The 21,952-nt window shown below is 34.9% G+C and overlaps 3 protein-coding genes across 5 annotated transcripts; all 3 read right to left on the bottom strand.

Moving 5' to 3' along the window:
• Positions 1–2,950: 2,950 nt before the first annotated feature.
• LOC110226206 (uncharacterized protein At4g04775-like) lies at positions 2,951–3,285 on the bottom strand. The gene is made up of 2 exons (XM_021016963.1): positions 3,280–3,285; positions 2,951–3,202 (listed from the first exon to the last, which is right to left on the bottom strand). Exons 1-2 carry the CDS (start codon positions 3,283–3,285, stop codon positions 2,951–2,953), a joined length of 258 nt encoding a protein of 85 aa, XP_020872622.1.
• Positions 3,286–10,323: 7,038 nt separating this feature from the next.
• On the bottom strand, positions 10,324–12,260 carry LOC110226204. The gene is made up of 3 exons (XM_021016956.1): positions 12,195–12,260; positions 11,492–12,070; positions 10,324–11,067 (listed from the first exon to the last, which is right to left on the bottom strand). The coding sequence occupies exons 1-3, from the start codon at positions 12,258–12,260 to the stop codon at positions 10,324–10,326; spliced, it is 1,389 nt and encodes a 462-aa protein (XP_020872615.1).
• LOC110226074 lies at positions 11,926–13,555 on the bottom strand. Of its 3 annotated transcripts, none has more exons than XR_002330203.1 (4): positions 13,321–13,550; positions 13,155–13,202; positions 12,151–13,025; positions 11,926–12,070 (listed from the first exon to the last, which is right to left on the bottom strand). XR_002330203.1 is itself a non-coding variant. In XM_021016655.1 (4 exons), exons 3-4 carry the CDS (start codon positions 13,165–13,167, stop codon positions 12,424–12,426), a joined length of 615 nt encoding a protein of 204 aa, XP_020872314.1. In that variant the 5' UTR covers positions 13,168–13,202; positions 13,321–13,392; positions 13,505–13,555; the 3' UTR covers positions 11,926–12,423. The 3 variants fall into 3 exon arrangements, 2 of the variants coding, with proteins under 2 accessions (XP_020872314.1, XP_020872313.1); XM_021016655.1 differs by having other exon boundaries at positions 11,926–13,025; positions 13,321–13,392; positions 13,505–13,555; XM_021016654.1 differs by having other exon boundaries at positions 11,926–13,025.
• Positions 13,556–21,952: the final 8,397 nt, after the last annotated feature.

The following is a 21,952-nucleotide window of genomic DNA, read 5'->3' as shown; positions in this document are numbered from 1 at the left end:
TTTTTGAATAATTTGCAACTGTTCTTACTTAGTGATTGTCTCCATTTTTGTGAAGGTGATGGGGAGCAGGGGTCTGGGGAAGAGCAGGGGTCTGGGAAAGAGCAGGGGTCTGGGAAAGAGCAGGGGACTAAAAACTATAAGACGAGGAACCAGAAGCGGAAGCATTGTGGGCCGACAATCGAAACTGGGAAAAAGCGATCATCGAGGGATTCCAAGTTTAAGGAGGAGCCCTATACAGCAGATGGCAAGGGCCAGAAAGGGAAGGGGCAGAAGGGTAAGAGAAGACAAAAGAAATAGAATGTGATTGATGCTTACTGTTAATTTTCATTCCTAGTTGCTTTGCCTCCAAAATACTTTCACAACTATTGGTGTTTTTATTTTGTCTTGATGAAACTGTGAAAGGTGATTTGGGTAATTTGAGACGCTTTATTTGATGTTCAATTGCTTATGAAGTTTGGGTATAGGAATCACAAAATAGTGTATATTACAATATAATGCAGCTGGGCCAACAGAACATAATGCAACTGGTCCAACTGAAACATAATAGAAGTTAGAGTATAATATTCAAAATAATTGACCCGGTTGTACCTGGGACTTACTTTGCCACTAAAATACAAATTGTAATTTTGCGGATTCTCTCGTTAATAAGAAGTTGTCAAGCAAATTTGAGTATATTCAATGTAGCAAAGAGATACTACAAAATGACGGTTGGAATAAATAAAAAATTTCTTTATTTAGTGTGGGTGGCCCTGGATGCAGTTCTAGTGTGAACACGATAAATAGATACATTGTGGGGTCTCTGACATCTATAAATTGTACATAGTTGTATCTAGATGTCTTGTTGTCCTCTGGCCTTCATAGTTGAACAAAATGAGATTTGGTTATTTTGAAGTTAAACCTTGAAATCCAAACTATTAATCTAGTTGTTCACATCAATGTCCACATAAGAAGAGTTATTAAGAAGTTTTTATAGGATTTATTTTGACTATGAAATTGTTTCACTTTTTTTTGTCATCAATATAGGTAATCATGCCCTAATATTTCCTTGTTACACAAAGAGTGATTTGTGTAAAAACAAGCTAATGATCAAATTAAACTTATGCAGATTTGTATATATGCATTAGATTATATATTATACATTAAATATACAACTGAATATACTTTAAAGATATTCTAAATCTTTAACTTGAGATAAATATTTCAAATCTATTATGATAATTGCTTTTCCAAGTTCAATCCTAATGTCAGTCTATAAGTAATCATTATTTATAGATAATAATGAAATTTTCACGTCTTTTAAGACTCAAACGTTTCATTTTCTGAATATAACTTCCACAACGATTCATTCGTCCCTGTTCACTATCTTCCCTACATATATTTCAAAATATCTCTGTGCTTCTCCACGGAAACCCTAAAAGTTTCTTTAACCATGGAACCTCATCACTACCTATCTGATTTGAATGTTCACTCAACAAGATGGTCGGTCCATGTTAAGATCTTAAGCATGTGGAAAGAACCGCTGGTGAGTGGTAGGGTTGAGACCAGAATGATCTTGGCCGACGAAAAGGTATAAAGTAACTGGCAAAGGATTGTCTACTTTCACTTTTATACAGATAGTTTATTTGGGATTGAATCACTTTTTAATGATTGTAGGCAAATAGGATCGACGCTACTATTCCAAATCGCTATTACAACTGGAATTTCCAGGGTTTTCTGAAACCAGGCCTATGGTTTCGCCTGTCTAACTTTGAGGTTCTGCGTCCTCAAGAGAAGAAAACCAGATATTGTTGCTTCCCAGTTGTAATCAAGTGCATCGCTGACACTACTATGTGGCCTATTTCTGTTGTGTGCCCTTACAGTTTCTATGATTTTGTTTATCCAGAGACTGTTGAGTTTGCCCAGGAAGATGAGAAAGAGTTTGTTACTGGTAAGGGATTTTCTTCTCATATATTCACTGTTAGCTGATCTAAATCTTACTATAAACTCTGATTTTCTGTTTATCTGTTACTTAGACGCTATTGGTGTTGTCAAGGCTGTGACAACTATAAGAAAGTTTCCTTATGTCTGTCGTCTGGGAGGGACAGATTATGAGTCTAGATATGTGGCGTTCAAGTTAGTGGACATTGAGTAAGTTTCACTTCTATTAAGTTTGTACCATGTGTTGTTAATTATCCTGTAATATGCAACAATTGTTACCATAAAAGTATTGTTTGAACACCGTATAGGGGTAAGGAGATCAAGTGTTGTGCTGTTGGTAAGTGCTGTGAGTTGTTTGTAACCAAATATGCTCAACAGATCAGTTCAGTTACTTACAACTATCAGCCTATAGTTGCTGTTCTCCGGGGCTGGCGAATCTCAGATGTTTTTGGTAAGTTTTCCATCAGGACATGAGGCATTGTAGGTTTATCATTTAAAGGTACGTAGCAAATTGCATTTCTATATCTGTCTACTAGATCCTTGAACTAACTAAACTAAGTACCGATAATTTTCTTTGTACTTAACTAGACAGCATTTACAATATATCTTCAGGTATAAATGTTTTAATGAGTGAAAATGGATGTTCCCGTCTCTACCTAAATCCAAGATTGCCTGATGTAGATATCCCAAGATACATGTAAGTTTATATTACACATATGAACATTAGACAGAAACAAGTTTTGGCTTATGCTAAACTAACATTTTGTAAATTTGTCTACAGTCTTGATTTCAGTGAGAAGCAACGACAGGATGCTGAGGATGTGATGATAGAGGTGGTTGAAGAGAACTAGTAGAAGAAGAAGGTGTTTGGTGGAGGACCTAATCGAACCTTGTTGTTTTTCTATTTCATGTTTAGGATTGAACTCTGTTTTTTTTAACTTGCAACAATTGTTACTATATTATAATATGGGTTGGCTGATATTAAAAATTGTTACAATTGTCATTAAACCGGGTTTACACATAAACTCAAAACCTACACTCTTCCCCATAGCCATACAATTGAGCAAAGAATAACAGAAGCAAGACCTACTGTCTTCATGATCTTATTACTAATCGCATCCTCCATCTTCTTAAAGTTTATGTTGTGGACCTTCATAGTACCCATCACTTCCATCCTCAAAGCATTGACATCCTGTGCAACTAACTTACACTTCTCCTCCACCATCCTAATTTCTTCTAAGAGAGCTTCATCAACCCATTTGAACAAGTGATCCTCATTTTCCCTCTATACACATGGTAGGGATCAATACTCCATTGTCTTTTCAATTCAATTCACCAATTTGACTAAATAGAAAAACGTACCTTCATTGCAATCACGCATCGATAGAACCTCCGGTATGGATTCTCCTTCGTTTTCGATGTGAAAGTTGTGATATCCTCTCCACACCAGCATTTCGACGGGACACCATGAGGAGAAAAACATATCGCCGAACTGGCAGCGGATGAGTTGTAGCTGGTTGTGCTCATCGTCTCTTCAATTTCTGAAATTTGGTTAGTGTGGGGAATAGTTGAGGAATATGAACCCTAAACCCCAATCGAATTTATATACAAGAATAACGTCGTTTTGGTTTGTTTTGCGAAATAAAGAGAAGAGTCAAAACGCCGACGTTTTAACTCTCGAGTCATGTGTTATCATACAATTACTCCTAATTTGGTTTGAGTTTTCAACTAGTTATAATATAACAGATATTATATTATTAGGGTTGCGTATATTAGGCAGAGACTAGGATTCTACGAGTTGACGGAATTGTTGAAACATTTATTTATTTATGTGGGTGGGCCCGGATTCAGTTGTGGTCGGTCAAACTAGTGTGAACACGACAATTTATATTTTGTGGGGTACCTGACAACTATCATATTGTACATAGTTGTTTCTAGATGTCTTGTTGTCCTCATTCTTTCATAGTTGAACAAAATGATATTTGGTTATTTTGAAGTTGAACCTTGAAATCCAAACTATTAATCTAGTTGGTCACATTAAATTCCACATTATTTCCATTTTTTATAAGTTCTCATAGGAAAATATTCACTATATCAGTGTTTCAATTTTTTTGGCATCAATATAGGTAATCATGAACGAGTATCTCCTTGTTACAGAAGGAGTGATTTTTTGTAAAATCAAGTTAATGATCATATGAAAATAATAAATATTTTATATATATATATATATATATATATATATATATATATATATATTACATTATATATTATATAGTAGATGGTCTAAGTTTATAGATTAAAATTGTTAATAACGTTAAAAGATTATAAATTATATTTTATCTTTTAAAGATTTTAATTACATATAAAATTAATAATTAAAACTCCTCTAATTTGTACTATGTGAACCAGGAAAATAAATCATACAAATAACCTAGGTAAACTAAGTACTTGGCCCAATCGAACCAAAGATTTATACGGTTGGGAATTTGTAAACAAATATTACAAAGTAGGCTTAGTTGTCCCGGTTAAACAAGATACACCACCTCACAATTGTCCTTGTTGAACCACGATATCCCGGACGTCTTATTGGGCTTTTAATAATGTATTGGGCTTTTAATAATTGCACGCCACAATAAGACCCGGCCCGTTAAGGCATAAACCAGCATTAATAAGGTGAGTGTAACTGCAGAGACAACCTAAACGTCAATTATTCAGTTTGTAAAAACAAAAAAAAAGAAACAAAAACCCTGAGACGGTGGTTAATGTTCTTCGCCGGAAACACCATGGATCGAAGTACTATTTCTCATTCTTCCTCCGCACCGAATTCTCCTGCTTCTGAAACATTAGACACCAACTGCCGCTTAAATGATTAATGTATGGGCCATATATTTTGTATGGGCCATAATTTGGCTTGGTCCAACTAAGTCCAACTGTCAACTCAAATTAATAGATCGGAAGCGTCTAGTCGTGGTGACTGTTCAATATTTAAAATATTTCTCGCAACATAAGACTTTCCAGTTCCCTCAGACACTTCACCGGAGAAAGAAATGGATCCCCTAGGCCAGTGGCTAGATGACCAAGATATCGAGAGATGGTCACCTCCATCCTCAAGGACGGCGTCGTTAGACGATACTCCACCTTGCTCACCGCGCTCTTCATCCGGAGGATCATACGCCTCTTCCGATGACTATGTGCCTTCAAGTGGTCCCGATACGCCACCGTCATCACTGGCGAAGGGATCAACCGACACCTCTTGTTCAGAGAAATCGGGTTCTTCGAAGGAGGGTACTTCGAAGGAGGGTTCTTCGCAGGAGGGTTCTTCACAATCCTCTCCTCCTCCATCCTCAGAACAAGAGATGTCCCCACCGGCGGTGGCCTATGCTGATGAGGCCGAGTCAAGTCGTCGCGTCAGGAGGCGTATTGGTGAGCCGCGGCCTCTATCATCCCCGGGACATCTCGGTCCACAAAGCCTAACAATGGATACATTGAGTATCCAAGATACTGTGAAGAAGATTGAACCGGGAGGTAGAGATTTTATTCCCGGAAGGATTTGCTACCCACAAGATTTTCTCACTAACTCCGATTGTTATGTACGGGCCAAGACGCAAGATTGGCTTGCAAAGGTTAGTATAATGTTTAAAGTTGTGAACTTTTTAGGGTTTGAGAATTGATTTGATTGATTGTGTTTGTATGGGTTAATCTTCATAGCTAATGGACTTATATGATAAGTGTATTGTTGATTATTGAATACGTATATGAGCCATATTGATTGATTTTCGCTATATGTAATATTGTGTGTTGTAGTTGGAGGGCAATCATGCGGAGTTCATTAAGCGTCACGGCCAACTTGTTAAGGAACTGGAGGACTTGGAGAGGGGAATTCGGGAGATGGAGGCTCACCCGAAAGATTGGGTTAAGAACGGGTTGGACAGAGTTGGACCCATCCCCGATGAGCTCCGTGAGTATTGCGTCACTCACGATGGGCGGAGCTGCGAAGTCTCATCATCCGGAGATGAAAGTTGATTATTGATGTTACTTTATTGTTGGTCCTTTTGGTTTTGTTAAAAACTTAAGCTTCTTTAAATTTGCAGTTGTAATGTTTTAAACAATTTAGCTAATTTTGGGGTCTTTTGGTCGTGTTATAAACTTATGTTAATTTCAATATTAAGTTGTTGGATGAAAGTTTGTTGTAAATGTCTAGTTCAGACACAAGTTTAGAGAACTTGTGCATGTTTTATGTATATTGGCAAATGTGTTACTTTAGTTTCTTATGCATGCATATATTGGTATCTTGCTTGATGTGGTAATTTTTAAGACAACTCATGAGTAGACAATATATTTACTTTTTGTTTCAATTAATGATAATAAGTACAAATGACAAGATTTAAAATCTACCAAGCCTACTCCTGCATTTAAAAGAATTTACATCTAGTTATTTTTAGACCACATTATTACAGTCACAATTTATTAACCTCAACAACTAATAACCTTGGGACTTAATAAATACTCTTCCAACTAAATCTACCATAAATTAACTCAAACCCTAGAACAAACGAGGACATATTTCGAGCGTCTCATTTACCAAGAAACTTATCTCATCTGCAATTACACCTCATAATATGTCTACTTACATACCGGAGCATCTTGTATCTGACATCATTCGTCGTGTGGGAGAAGAAGATTTTCGTTTTCTTGGTCCTTTCATTGCCGCTGGACCTGCCTATATGCAGCTTGTGTATACAAACGAGGTAATGCGTACTGCTAATCTTCATGAATTTTTCGAGCATGGTGAATATGCACATGAGGACTCGATATATAGGCATTTCTTACAGAAGTGCTTCGAGTATGGAAACCCGACTGCCAAATACATGGAATCTCTCCGGTTTCTGACGCAAAAAGGTCCTTCTCAAGAAGCAATGGATTGTCTTGGTGAATCCGCTGAACATAGCATATTTGGTCATTATGCATATGGCCTGTTGCTCATTTGCTGTGGAGCAGTTGAAGACGGTAAAGAGATGTTGGATGGCTTTTTACAAAGGGTTGATAACTTTGCTCAAGGATTCATGATCGCGGAATATGTCGAAGACGAGATTCAGGAAATGGGTCTACTTGGATTTCGTATCTTTTGGGATTATTTTAAACCAACACAACATCGCCCGGTTTGCATGCTTTACCATTATCCTGTAGACATTCTCATTTGCAAACATTGTTTTGCCTTAACATACGCTACAAGGTTACGTAATATGTGTTAACCATCCTATATCTCTAGGCATCATTAAATTAGGGGGAGTGTTTTACGTTTAGTATGTAACTTATGTACTCGTATTTTCATTGCTATATGTAAAATAACTCTATGTCGTCAAGTTAAATTATATGTAATGTCCATCATTTAATTTAAATATATTTCTCTAACCAGAGTTGTGTAAAGTAAGTAACTACACTAAGTCCAATGGTAGTTATTGACCACAACACATTAATATGGTCACAACGTAAAATGTATCTATAACAAGAAGAAGACAATTTACTTACTTTCTAACATGTTCAGTTCGCTATGTTTGTATTCCAACAGCATAGTGACTCTGTATCCACTCCATTTCAGATGTGGTAGCATTTATGATATAGTTAAGGCACATCTGCTCACGTCTATTCTCACCCACTGTAATTAAACACAAGTAGATGATTATTGATACCCATCTATAAACGTTGTAAGTAAGAGGATGTGTTGAAAGCATTTGAAACAAACATAAACCCTAACAGTGGCGGATCCAGAAATTGTTTTTACCCGGTGCAAAAATATTATCGTAGATAATTTATTTTGTTATATATATTTTATAAATAAAATATCAGAAAAATCCCTTTAAAAATAAGAACTAAATTTTGAGAAAAACTATTGCATTTTTAAAAAATAATTCAAAGATAAACTATTATAATAATAAAATGAAAAATGTCGAAAATGATTAGTTTAAATAGAAGAAAAACTTAGCATATCCTTCAATATCTAAAAAAAATTGTTCACATTTATAGATTAATTTTGTTAATTATAAATTGTTGATAGTGGCATTTGATGGAGATTGCATCTACAGCAATTATACCATAATAAAATTGAATCTAAAACCAGAAATAGGATATTTTCGTAGGATTTTTATACTCAATTTGTATTTAATGTTATAATTGTCATTAAAAGGTTAAGAAAGGAAATAAATATTGAATGTTTTTTTTCCTTTTAAGTGAAACCAGAAATGGACAAGCGTGCAAACTGAAAAATTAACAGAGGTCAATTAATAATTTTGCTCAAAATTGTTTAAGAGTTTCTAAATTTGACCAGGTCACTTGACCTCCCAAGTATGTACATGGGTCCGCCCCTGAACCCTAATGGAAAAAATGGATTGCTTCCCACCGCCGATTCTAGCTAACATTCTCAGCCGGATTGGCGAACAAGGTTTTCGTTTGCTAGGTCCTTTCATTGCTGCAGGACCCACTATGAAGGAGGCAGTTTACTCAAGGGAGGTCTTACAAAAGGCTGATCTAAGTGAATTTATCTACAATGGTGAGCTAGCAGCTGAAACCTCGATGTTTCGGCCATTCTTACTGAAGTGCTATGAGAAGGGTAACATCACGGCACTCTTTGTGGAATCTCTCCGGAGGCTGACTCAGGATGGTCCATCCCAAGACGCCCTTGATATGTTAGCTGAATCCTCTACACTAAACCTAAACGCACTCTTCGCTTTTGGGATGATGCTCCTTTGCTGTGGAGCAGTAGAAGACGGTAACTACGTCGTTGATGCCTTTCTAGATAAGGTGACTGACCTAACCGAAGGTTTCCTCATAGCAGATCAGGTCGAGCTACAGATCAAATCAATGGGGGCATCCGGTGCTTGTGTTTTCTACCGGTATTTTAATTTAGATCAACTCGGTCCGATTTGCAAGTTAGTCCATCCTCCAAGTTTTGATATTTGCGAACATTGCTTTGCCTTTAATTACGCAGTTAGGTTTCTTAATATGTGTTAAACTCCGATGAAAACGAGTACCTGAATTATTAGTCTTGTTATTTAATGCCACTACTCTGTCCTATTGTTCTGTTTCAAAACTCTGTCCTATTGTTCTGTTTCAAAACTCTGTCACTTAAACCCTTATTATTATGTTGTAATGTTATCTCATAATAAGCTTTAATAACCTTGTTTCTCAATTATGAAAGAAATATCTCTAACAAATAGATACTAGTTTGTTCTCCCTGTTAAGGGTTTAGTAGGTTTCATGACAAAATACTAGAACCAAAGTAGAACTCTACACCTACAAAATACTAGAAACATAAAACAGTGTCATGTTTACAATGGTGCATACTCTAATTGGTAAGATTCCGAGTATGCATTCTTGTAAAGTTGCACACGGCACACACTACATGTTAACTCTAGATTAAGAAGGGTCATTCTGGGAGATGAACTCTACACCTACGGTGTAAACACCAAGAAGGTCTTTAATTTGGATAAAACAATCGGAATCTGGGACCTCATCAAACAACTCTGCAGCAAGCTTCAACCGAATACCAGGCATGGCTGAATCGTACAAACCCTCAAAGCTAATACCAATGGCCAGACACTCTATGAATTTGACAGAATATACTCCACAGTCTCCTGTTTGAAAGTTTTGGGGAGCTGTTTTTACCCTGTAGATGGAGAAGGCTGAAGCACCAAGTTTTTTTCTCTCTTCCACAGGTGCCATAGCTTGAATCAATGCAGGTATCATCCTAGTGAACTGCCTGCAAGCTTCGTAAATTTCCACATCAGTGTAGCAGGACACGATGCTATCATACACTTTGATCCTCCGCCTCATTAAATTTATCTCCAGAGCTACCCAATGATCTTTCCCAATGTTGTGAGTAAGGTACAGAATATCTATATCCTTTACTCACTTCTTGTATGTCTTTCCATTAGGTGGAGATTCCCCATTATACACATCAATATATTTATCAGTAAATTTCCAATTGGAGTCTTTATCAAACTTGATGTAATCTACTGCCCACTGATTCACAAACCAGGGATCAAGGAATGCAATCCTATCAGGCAAAAATGGAGATACAGTTTGCATTGACCTTTTCCGGAGCATTTGCATGATTGGAGCCAATTGCTGTGACATCAACAAGAATGAAACACAGCGCTTAAGGTAAAATTATAGTCTTAAACACTAACATGTCTTACTTGTTAATACATTCACTTACCACATCTGTTAGCCATCCGTATTCAGGTTCTCCTTCAGGCCAATGCTCTTTTGGAATCTTGATCTTCATGTAGAACATGGCAGATGAATTCGTGGAATCCAAAGGGTTATCCCTACATATAAGAAAACAATTAAGCTTACCTAGTGAAGGCTTACGAGTTCGAAAGTAAGGTAAATAAATGAGATTGGAACTTACAGCTCATGGTCAATGAATTTTTCTAACTTATCCATCTTTTCAGGACTGACCGGTTCAAAAGGATCATAAGCTGCAGGAGAAAGGATTTTACCACTCATAATCCGCTTAACTATTGAACTCCCAACAAATGGGTCCAGCTGGGTAGAAGCAAGGTTTCTAGACCGACATGGACGATCAACATAATCTTCTTTACCACAGAAGACTACCAACTTGTCTAGTCCGGCTGTTGAGTTCTTCTCTTTATCATTCTCTTTAGAATGAGACCACTCTGAGACCAAATCAGGTTTTGTTTTTTTCTTCTCAGATAAAGGAGTCAACTTTGACTTTTTGGGTGATGGTGGTTCCTTTTTTATGCATCTGCCAAGGGGAAAAGTATTCTGCTTATGCAACATCGACTTAGTTATCACTCCCGCTGTAGATCCTGTATCTCTTCTATCCCAATCAGCCTCAGAGAAGGGCTTGAATTGTTTAGCAGGAGATGACGTTTCACCAATCAGATTATGCATTACAGAGTCACGCATTAACCCACCTTTTGGATCCTTTACCAAAGGTGACATGCTCCCTGAATCTTCCTCCATAAACAACTTCTTGGACGTCTTCGTTGGGTCAACACATTCTGTTATCTTTGATTTCTTTGAACCTGCTTTCCTTTTACCCTTACCCTTTTCCTTTTCCCTCCTGACGACTACGGAAATGGGATAACCTTCTTGAGAAGTCTGCTTCTCCTGCTTATGCCATGACTAAATAAACGTAGTTCAATAATCTAGACAACAAACATTTAGTGAGATTAAACAAACATAACCATTAAAAATGCTAACATTTAAGTCTCCATTAACCACCCAATTCTGTTTTACAAGTTCATTTTTAAAAACAATGAGTTCAGGATTCAGAAATCAGAAGTACAAAACAGACATAAACTTGGCCATTACAAATGCTAACATTTAAGTCTCCATTTACCACTCAATTATGTTTTACAAGTTCACTTTTTAAAACAATGAGTTCAAGAATCATAAGTAAATAAAGAGACACAAGCTTGAAAAATGTGACTCCCAAAGCAACTAACTTGCGGTTTTCTGCATACATAAAACAGGCTCTTTGTGAAAATTTTGAGAGTATATTTACCTCATATGCTTCCTAATTAAATAGAGGATGTACCCATCATACCTCAGAGTTGGTTCCTGTGCCTTCTTCTGAACCATTTGCAGAATCTTCTTCGTTCTCATCATTCTTCTCTTCTGCCTTGTTCCTCAGCTTCTCCACATCATCCTGCAGATCTGTCACACTCTTCTTCAGCCCTTCGCATTTTAGGTCTACTTTCTCAAGCCCAGCCACAAAATTGGTGTTCAATGTTTTCATTTCTTCAGACAAACTGCCTATCATCTTAAAAAGTCTCTCCATTCCTTGTTTCTCCAGAACCTCTTCCCCACTATCATCACTCACATCTCTTAATTGCTTCCCACTATTACCTATCTTCTTTATGCGTTTCTCTGTCTCTGCTTTTCTCTTCTTAGGTGGGTCAACAAAATCATCCTCACTGTCCACTTCCTTCTTCCTCTTTCCAGTTTTCTTCCCAATCTCCGGGTCACCAAAATCACTTTCTTTTAAACCACCATTAATAATATCATGCAGGAGATTATCCACCAGCTTATTAGCACCTACACCTTCCCCATACACAGCATTCTCTCCAGGCCAAACAGGATAAATCTCTTCAATAGGCCTCACCACTAAATGCTGCACCTTGATCTACATGAGGAGGACATAAATAAGCTATTTAACTGTTATGACTACATATGGGTAATGAAAGTTGAGGAGAACAAACATACCTTCTTCTTTCTCAGTTTCTCTGTCTCAAAGAAATTTTTTAAACAGATTCTTGGACGACCACCATTCCATTGCAAGAGAGGCACTGGTTCTGGTTCATCTTCATCGCCATCACCATCATCCGGTACTTGGTTCCAATGTGATTTTGCAAGATGTGGAATACTGTCAAATGCCCATATATTCAGGATATGCGGACAGCCATGGATAGCATATGAAGTTCTATCATAACTCAAAACTTTTATTGAAGTAATAAGCTCCTTAAATCCAACTCGACCCTATGGAAATCTCTCAAATGCCTCTGTGTCAAGCACTCTCTTGGCATAGTCCAAAGGTATCCTACTTGACCTAGATATCCCCAATATACCTACATGCACCACGAACAACAGACCAAACATCTTCCTCTTTTCTAAACTCCAACTCCTACAACTTTTTAATGCTGACTCCAACTCATTCCAGTTCGGCCCCTTCTCTGCAGCCACCTTTATATCTCCCCAAAACTCTCTGTGGTCAACCGCCACTATGTCCTCTACATCAATTTCCGCACAATTCAAACCAGTTATGTCTTCATATTCATGAAGCGAAAACCTTATCGGACTCCCTTCAATGAGACACCAAATCTCATATGGCCTACTAATTGCCAATTGATGGGTTAACAGGTGATGCACAAGCTTTGCCCACCATACAAAAGAACTGTCAGCAAGCTTCAACAATACTCCCACTTTAGACTGATCACGTATCTGAGAGTAAGCATCTTCCCCAATCTTCTCTTTCAATCTTGCTAAACTATCCAAGGTGCAGTTAATATGCATGCTCCTTCCCTTTATTGGTGCTTTCCCTGCAGCATCAAGTCTTTTGGGGTAGCTCTTCTTCGCAATTACTGCACAAAGTACAACTTCATTATGTCTCTCTTTTGTAACTCTACTAAATATACGTACAAAGAAACGCTATCCCATATTTCTATCATTAGATTATCAACCCCGCCAAATTCAAATACATAATTTGTTACCTTCTTCTCCCATTTCTTCACTCGCTTGATCAACTAATCAATCCACCTCTTTATCCCATCGGAACATAAATCACAAAACAAAACGATTAGGTTTAAAATTATTCCAACAGCTAACTATTTCAAATCCCTCAAAAATTAACATAAGGGTTTACTAAGAAATTCTTACCACATTTGCCGCCGTTAATCGCCGCCGTATCTTCGCCGTAACCTCGCCGTCGCAAATTGTACACAGATCCGTCTGTAAGTCAATTAACGATTTCTACTATAAAATCATAGCAGTTTGATACTTTTGCTAACATAATAGCAGAACAACTCAAACTCATTAATTGAAACACAACCGGATATCTTACCGGAATTTCTCCCTCAGGCCCGACCGTTGTTCCCGACACAAAAACCAAACACACACTCTTTTCCACTTTCTCACTCTTCTTAGTTAATCTCGATTAATGGTTCTTTTTTTAATTCTAAATGGCAAACATGTAAATAAAATAGTTAGAGAAGCTTAAAAGACTTTTGACAACTTTTAAGTGTTATTTGAGTAAGACCCCTCTCCATAGGTGTTATCTCAGTAATTAAGTCACTTTTAAGGTATATTTGAGCACATTTTCTCTTTGTTTTTTCTTTTTCTATGGTATCGGTTTTCTTTAACATTGTTGTGCAATATTCTATGCACAAACTTAAAAATTACATTAACTGGAGAATCAAAGCTTTTTATGTTTTGTTAAAGGACCTGAGAATCAATCTTTCAATCACAATGTTGAAACCTTTTTCCATACACCATCTTCCAAGTTGTATCATCAATACATTTACTTCGATACAATTTCTTCGTATAAATGAAAATGGTGGTGTCTATTTCCTCGCTTAATTAAATCAGGTGCAGAAAGTCATAAAGAAAGCTCTACAACTTTCCTTAAAATGCCTTTTTAAGAAGACACATAAGGAGTAGATGTGCCTTTAGTCAAGTGGTTAAGTCCATTTGACTCCGCCTTCTCCACCGGAGTTCGACTCCACTAAGTCGCGTTACCCCGCGTAGTAGGAATTGGCTATGGATCGGGCCTTGTCGATCCAAAGATGTCAAAAAAAAAAAAAAGAAGACACATAAGGAATTCCTAAATGGATTCGACTTAGAAAAATGTGGATGTTTGAAATTCAAGAATGAAAATACGAATATTTTGAACCAAAGTCTTTTTTATAATATATTTATATATTGTATTTTATCAAAAGTCTATTACAAGTACGATGGGATGATAAGCATATAACCTTGTAAACCAGAGTCTATTACAAGTACGACTTTATTCCAATATACTAATTACGAAAGCAAGTAGAATTAATTCTTTATTAATCGTCAAGTTATCACTAAGTAACTTATCAATCCTCGTCGCTGTTGGACCCTGGCGGCACGTCGTGGTCGTTGATTACAATTTCGTCTGGAGCCGGAGCCGGAGCCGGAGCCTCTGGACCAGCCGGAGCCTGAGCCTCTGGACCAGCCGGGTCAGCCACTGGATCAACTGGGTCAGCCACTGGATGCAGCAACTCGTTTGCGTCCAGAGCGTTCATGATATTTTCTAGCAGCACACGGATTGCTACCAGCTGATCCACATCGACCATCTTATTTGAGGAACAAGAATTAAGTTAGATATTTTCAATATCAATTTTAAGTTGATTTCTTCAATTGTTCTAGATAAACGAAAATATTTACAAACCAAAAAAAAAAAAGTAATAAACCAAAAGATAAAGTGAGAAAGACACGCAGCATACCTCGTTTACGTGAAACCTAAGGTTATCAATAAGATTAACCTGGAACCTAGCTAACACAGTGTAAATAGCGTTTCTAACTTGGTCCGCCATTGTAGATTCTTCAAAAGCTTTGCAAATGAAGGAAGAAGAAAGAAAGTAAAAGCTTTGCAAATGTAATTAAGGTGAGAAGATGGTGTTAATTAAGATCGTATTATATAGCCAAAACATTACCATTTTAGGTAGGTCTTTAACAACAACAAGAAAGAAGGTGTATGACCATCATTTTAGGTAAATTGTTTGAAACTTGTGATCGTATGTAGTTACAATGAATGTGTAAGTAATATATATTATTTCTTCCTAAATCGTATAAGTTGTAACCACCAGCACTTTGCATTAAGAATTTCTGTTTTTAGAATCGTAGAATTAAAAATAAATAAGACATCCACATTAACGTTATCTCTAAATTCTAATTAATTAGTTTTCTTTTTGGTTACCAGAATCTTATTATTAAGTTTTCATTCATTAATTTTAAACATCCACATTTACAAAAAAAAAAAAAATACATATAAAAGCTTTCACAATATCAAAAGGAAATTAAATTTCAAATATTATCTTAAAATAACATTTTATAGAAAACTAAATTATATATAAAAACATCTTATAGAAATATAATTTTCTGTAAATTTTCTAGAAAAAAACATCTAATTAGAAAAGTATAACTATATCTCTCTCTCATTTGTTGCATTGCATAACGCATTTTAAATTTTATATATAAAAACTAAATATTCTTTAATTGGGACACATACAACTATCAACAAAAACATATAGTTAGACACATATAACTATCAACAAAATCATATAATTAACTGGGACACGCATCATATATGTAAAAGTTCTTTCAGAAAACACATGTTTGAGTGTTTGACGTTAAACTTGAGTTTTACATAATTTGATCGCGTTTCTTGTCCAACACTACTTAGCACACTTCCATCACTTTAATTTCTTGTGAATTTGGAAATTTTCTTCAATCCACAATGTGCCATTGTGATGCTCACAGCCACACAGACTCATCAAATATCAAATAGCATATGAAAAAGAAAAATAAAATACCAAATGGGGTACTCTTCTAGTCCTAATAAAAAGACAGTATTTTTTCTTGTGGGCTGTCACCTTTAAATATTTCAAGAAAGTCATGGTTTCCAAGTAGACAAGTTTTGGAATATGTTTCTTAAAACAAAATAAATGGTGCATGCAACTGGTGAATGTTTAGAGTAAAAAGACGAATTAAGACGAGTTAAAAAAAAAAAGGCATAGGATGAAGAGAAAATTCATAACTAGAGTAAATGAAAAAAATGGTAAGAGTAAAAATTTGTCTTCTTTTTTTTTACTAAGTGGAAAATATTCCAAGTGTATTCAACAAAACTAAAGAGAAAGGAACTAAACCAAAGCTTTCCTTTGATTGGACGATAACAAAGTGTTCCCACTAATCAAAGTCAAAGGTCTTCGAGTAACACCGTGAGAGTGTTTTACCTATATCAAGCTTGAGCAGGAGTAAGGAAAGGAGTAGGATTTGGAAAGCTATACTTATAAATAAATAAAAAAGATTTAAAGGACTACACTTAAAAAAAAAAAAAACACAATCTTAATTAACACATGCTCATTATTTTTCTAGTATTTATTAATTGTTCTTTAGATATGATTTTGTTAAATATGTGTATATAGGCACAAATTTAATTAAAATAAATATTTTCAATTTACTTCTTGATGTTATTATTGTTGTATACAACTCAAACACCCACACTCTTATATATTCACAATTACCAAATAATCTATTCAAAAATATATATACCAAATAGTATAGTTTTTCAGAAAATTATTTGTAACAAGAAATACCAAATGGGATACTATTCCATGTCACCTTTAAATATTTCAGGAAAGCCATATTTTCAAAGTGAGAGTCGACAAGTTTTGGAAAAAATTTCTTAAAATATTTAAAGGGTGCAACTGTTGAATGTTTAGGGTAAAATGTTGAATTTAGAGGAACTAAAAATTCCTAACTAGAGTAATTAAAATGGTAATAAGAAACATTTATTCTTCTCTTCTTTTTGCATGTGACTACATTTACTTTCTTTTTTCTTTTTCTTATGGTTTTCCTTAAACATTGTTTGTGACAATTATTCTATGCACAAACTTAAATCACAATAACTCACATTATAAAGGTTGAATAAGAAAATCATTGTTATGACGACTGCTTAACCGGAGAATCAATGTTTTTTTTTTTTTTTTTTGTTAAAGGACCGTAGAATCAATGATCGATCACAAAGTTGAAAACTTTTTCCTAACAAGTAATAAACCATCTTCCAAGTTGTATCAAAACATTTCCGTCGATACAATTTCTACCCGTAAATGGAAACGTAACATAGTTCCTCGCTTAAACTCAGGTGCAACAAAGTGCTACATTTTCCTTAAAATGCCTTTTTAAGAAGAAACATACGAATATTTTGAACCAAAGTCTTTTTTTTATATATATATATATTTTATTTCATCAAACTCTATTACAAGTACGGTGGGATAAATGATAAGCATATGAAGCAGTTTAAACTTTAAACCAAAGTCTATTACACATACGATTTTATTCCAATATACTAATTAAGAAAGCAGGTAGTATTAATTAATCGACCAATTATTACTAAGACCATGTCCATAGGTGAATTTTTTAGAGTATCATAGCCCAAATAATTATTTTTTAATAGATCAGAGCCTCTATTTAGATCTGATACGTATCAGTGCAGTGATATCTCTGATACTGGGTATCGGTGACGTGGCAGCATACTACTGGTCAGGGAAAACACGTTTTGGCTTAGAGGGAAAAAAAAAAAAACAGAAAATGGTACCAAGCTTTTTCCTCTCTCTCGCCTTCTTCTTCTTCATTCATCTTCTTCGGCGGCTAAACAATTTCATATGATTTTCGAGTTTTTCTTCCGATTGATTCTCGATCCCTTTGTTTTTTTTTCTGATTCTCATATCGATTTCATCTAGTTTACATCTCCAATTGGTTGATTTCTCCGATCAACTCATCATTCGTGTTTCTCAGTCCGTGTTTCGTCGGCGACAGATCTGGTTGGTTCGGTGTGGTTATGGCCGATTAATCCTCATTATCTAATTGTCTTGTGTTCGTAATGGCATCGGAATCAGATACTGTGGCTGCTGCTATGAACTCGAACTTAGACTCAGTGGAGTTAGGGTTGAACTTACAGGGGAGAATTAGGATTTCTAAGATCTACAATGTTGAAGAAAAATTGGATCATTTGTATCAGAATTCTTTAGATCTTAATGCGTATTACACACGTCCTACTACACTTTGGGATGAACTGAACAAGGTTGAAGATTCACCTTCGTGTACTTGTGCCAAATGCACTTGCCCATATATTTAACTAAAATTGTATCAGAAGTCTCCTCAAATCCTTGTCAAAAGGTTTTCTAAAAATAATACTGAAATTTTGAATAACACCAGATTTGTAAGAGTTTTATATATCATAGATTGAATAACAAGTGATTTTAGATGACTTTGAATCTTTTTAAGTGAATTCCATGTTCAATAACATGAGATTTGTGAATGTTTTTCAAAATCATTAATTCAATAACAGGTGCTTTCAAAAAAATATTAAACTCTTCCAAAATACATAATCCAATACACCTAGGTGTTTTGAGTTGTAAAACATGTTCAAATAATTTTGCAAATAATTTTTTTTTATATTAATGATATAAATAATTTTGCAAATAATTTTTTTAATATGAATGATATAAATAATTTTGCAAAATTCATAATCCAATACATAATCGATTTTGCAAATAATTTTTTTTTATATATTAATGATACCGATATCGGTCTCACCACTATAAACAGATTTATCACCAGTATCCAGTGTTCTAAAAAGCGGTCTAGGCGGTCGCCCAGGCCCCGACTAGGCGCTAGGCTCTCATGCGACGCCTAGATAACCGCCTTGACCGCCTAAAATTACATAGATCTTGTTTAATGTATTTTTTCAATTTTAATTAGAGTTTTATTTATATATATATATATATAGTTATAAATATTTATATATTGTTTAATATAAATATAAATAAATGTTTTGTCTAGTTTTTGTTTATAATTTCATATTTTTTAGTTTTATATAGATATTTTATATAACTTTTATATATAATATCATATTTATAATGTTTTATGTTATAAACGTCTAAACCGCCTAAAAAATCGCCTAGGCCCCGATTAAGCGTTCTAGGCGCTAGGCACTGGGTCACCGCCCGCTTAGCGCCTAGCGCTTTCTTGAACAATGCCAGTATCATAAAAAATCTCAAATAATAAACAAACATTAAAATTAATACTAAAAAATTGTTAATGATACTCATAGAGTATCAACTATGTGCATGCTCTAAGTAACTTATCAATCCCCGTCGCTGTTAGTTGGACCTTGGCGGCACGTCGTGGTCGTCGATTACAATTTCGTCTGGAGCTGGAGCCGGAGCCTCTGGACCAGCCGGGTCAGCCACTGGATCAACCGGGTCATCCATTGGAGCAACCAGCTCAGGATCATGATCCATTGGATCAGGCGGTTGTGGCAGCAACTCGTTTGCCTCCAGACCGTTCATGATATTATCCAGCAGAGCTCGTATCTGTTGCAGCCGATCCACATCGACCATCTCATTTGAGTAAAAAGAATTAAGTTAGATATTTAAGTTGATTTTTTCAATTGGTCTAGATAAACGAAAATATTAACAAACCAGAGAACAGAAAAAAGAAAAAGAAAAAAAGTAATAAACCAAAAGATAAAGTGAGAAAGACACGCAGCATTTGGAACTTACCTCTTCTATGAGATCGTTAACGTAATCAACAATATTAATCTGGAACGTATCTACGACATTGGAAAGTTGTTCTCTAGCGTTCACAAGTGCGTTATCAGCCATTGTAGCTTCTTCAAAAGCTTTGCAAATGAATAAAAAAAAAAAAGAAGAAGAAAGAAGTAAAAGCTTTGCAAATGTAATTAAGGTGAGAAGATGATGTTAATGAAGAACGTATTATATAGCCAAAACATTATCATTTTGGGTAGGTCTTTAACAACAACAAGAAAGAAGGTGTATGATCATCATTTCAGGTAAATGTTTTGAAACTTGATCGTATGTGTGGTTACGATGCATGTCCAAGAATTTTTTTCCCTAAATCGTATATGTTAAGTGGTAACCACCACCACTTTGTGTTAAGCATCACTGTTTTTAAAATTTGTAAAATTATAAATAAATAAGACATCCACATTAACGTTATTTCTAAATTATAAATTAATCAATTTTCATTTTGGTAACCAAAATCTGATTATTTTACATTCTCTAATTTTAAACATCCACATTTTTATTAGTCAACATAGAAAATTTACTGGCCTGTGTTTGATATATGATTTTCCTTTGTTCAAATTACGTTGATTAATCAAAGATTTATACGATCAGTAGCTACCAGCATAACTTTGGTGATTCATCTTGTTATTAGAAAATATGCTCTGATATATTATACATTACATTATACTTGTAATGTAATTTTGGATAGTCGTAAGGAACATAATATAGAGAACTAAGAGTCTTTAAGTATCGATTCATTTCAAATAATATTACTATATTAAGAATATGATCGAGTCCTAGGAGGTGGTCCAGTTAATTCATTAATTAGCACACGGTTTTCTCGAATTGAAATTTACATATAGGAAAGTTTAATATCACATCAAAAGGATATGAGCTTTCAAAAAGTATCTTAAAAGAACATTTTATAGAAAATTAAATTTAAGAAAAAAAAACAACATCTTATATAAAAATATTCTGGAAAACCTAATTAGAAAAGTATAACTATCTCTCTGTCTCTCTCTCATTTGTTGCATTCCATAACACATTTTTCATATCTAAAAGCTAAATATACTTTAATTGGGACACATACAACCATCAACAAAAACATATAGTTAACTGGGACACATCTCATATGTGAAACTTCCCTCTCTCTTTTTTGTGCAACATGTGAAATTCCCCATCAAAAGCACATGTTTGAAGTTAAACTTGAGATTTCACACAATTGGATGGTGTTTCTTGGCCAACACTACTTAGCATACTTCCATCACTTTAACTTCTCATGAATTTGGAAAATATCTCCCATCCACAAGGTGCCATGGCGATCCTCATAGCCACATAGATTCATCAATTATCAAATAGAATGTGGAAAAAAAAAAAATCAAATGGGATACTTGTTGGCTGCCACCTTAAAATATTTCGGGAAAACCATGGTTTCATAGTGGACAAGTTTTGGAATATTTTTCTTAAAATAAATAAAGGGTGCAACTGGTGAATTAACGGTTAGAATAAAAAGATCAATTATTAAGAGGAATTGAATTAGGAAGAAGAGAAAATTCAAAATAAAGTAATTAAGAAATTGGTTGAGTGCAAATTTTGTCTTCCTTTTTTACTAAGTGGAAAATATTCGAAATGTATTTGACAAAACTAAAGAGAAAGGAACAAAAATAATGGTTTGTTTCATCCTTTCCACAAGTATTTTATTTTTGTTGCTACAGTATTATGCTCGAGAAGATATATACATAAAGGGAAAATTGGAAAAAAAAAATAAATATATTTACTAAAAAGTTTGTCCATATATACCTTTTTGATGAGATTGTCACTTTGGACGAAATTACCCCTACATTCTATTTTAAATATTTTAAAAAAAAAAATAATCAGAAAAACATTTAGATTTACAAGAGTAGAGGTGATTTGTAGTGAAATTTTTTTAGATTTGGCTAAAAAAAGTTGATTTTTTTGCAATACAAGATAAACCAACATTACTTTCTAATTGTTTTTGTAATCTCCAAGAAAAAGTTATTGAAATCCCTTCTTTGTAATTATTACTGTAAAACGTTATATGTATTTTTATAACTTTGAATGGTATACTGATAAAAGTTTACCAAGTCCACAATTTTTGTTATGAGACGGTGGATGATCCTTCATCGGGTGCAATTATCTCGTGTAGCAAGCAA

This window comes from Arabidopsis lyrata, assembly GCF_000004255.2.
Source record: "Arabidopsis lyrata subsp. lyrata unplaced genomic scaffold ARALYscaffold_7, whole genome shotgun sequence".
Classification (NCBI taxonomy): Eukaryota; Viridiplantae; Streptophyta; class Magnoliopsida; order Brassicales; family Brassicaceae; genus Arabidopsis; species Arabidopsis lyrata.
The sequence above is the reverse complement of the archived record's forward strand: the minus strand, read 5'-3'. Positions and strand labels throughout refer to the sequence as shown.

What these genes read in the sequence shown, in the direction of transcription:
- LOC110226204 (XM_021016956.1), bottom strand. Translation starts at nt 12,260, where the DNA reads ATGGCGATGAAGATGAACCAGAACCAGTGCCTCTCTTGCAATGGAATG. An exon ending in TGGTGGTCGTCCAAGAATCT is followed by an intron (nt 12,071 to 12,194) that starts GTTTAAAAAATT and finishes CTCCTCATGTAG; the next exon opens with ATCAAGGTGCAGCATTTAGT. An exon ending in GCACAGGAACCAACTCTGAG is followed by an intron (nt 11,068 to 11,491) that starts GTATGATGGGTA and finishes ACGTTTATTTAG; the next exon opens with TCATGGCATAAGCAGGAGAA.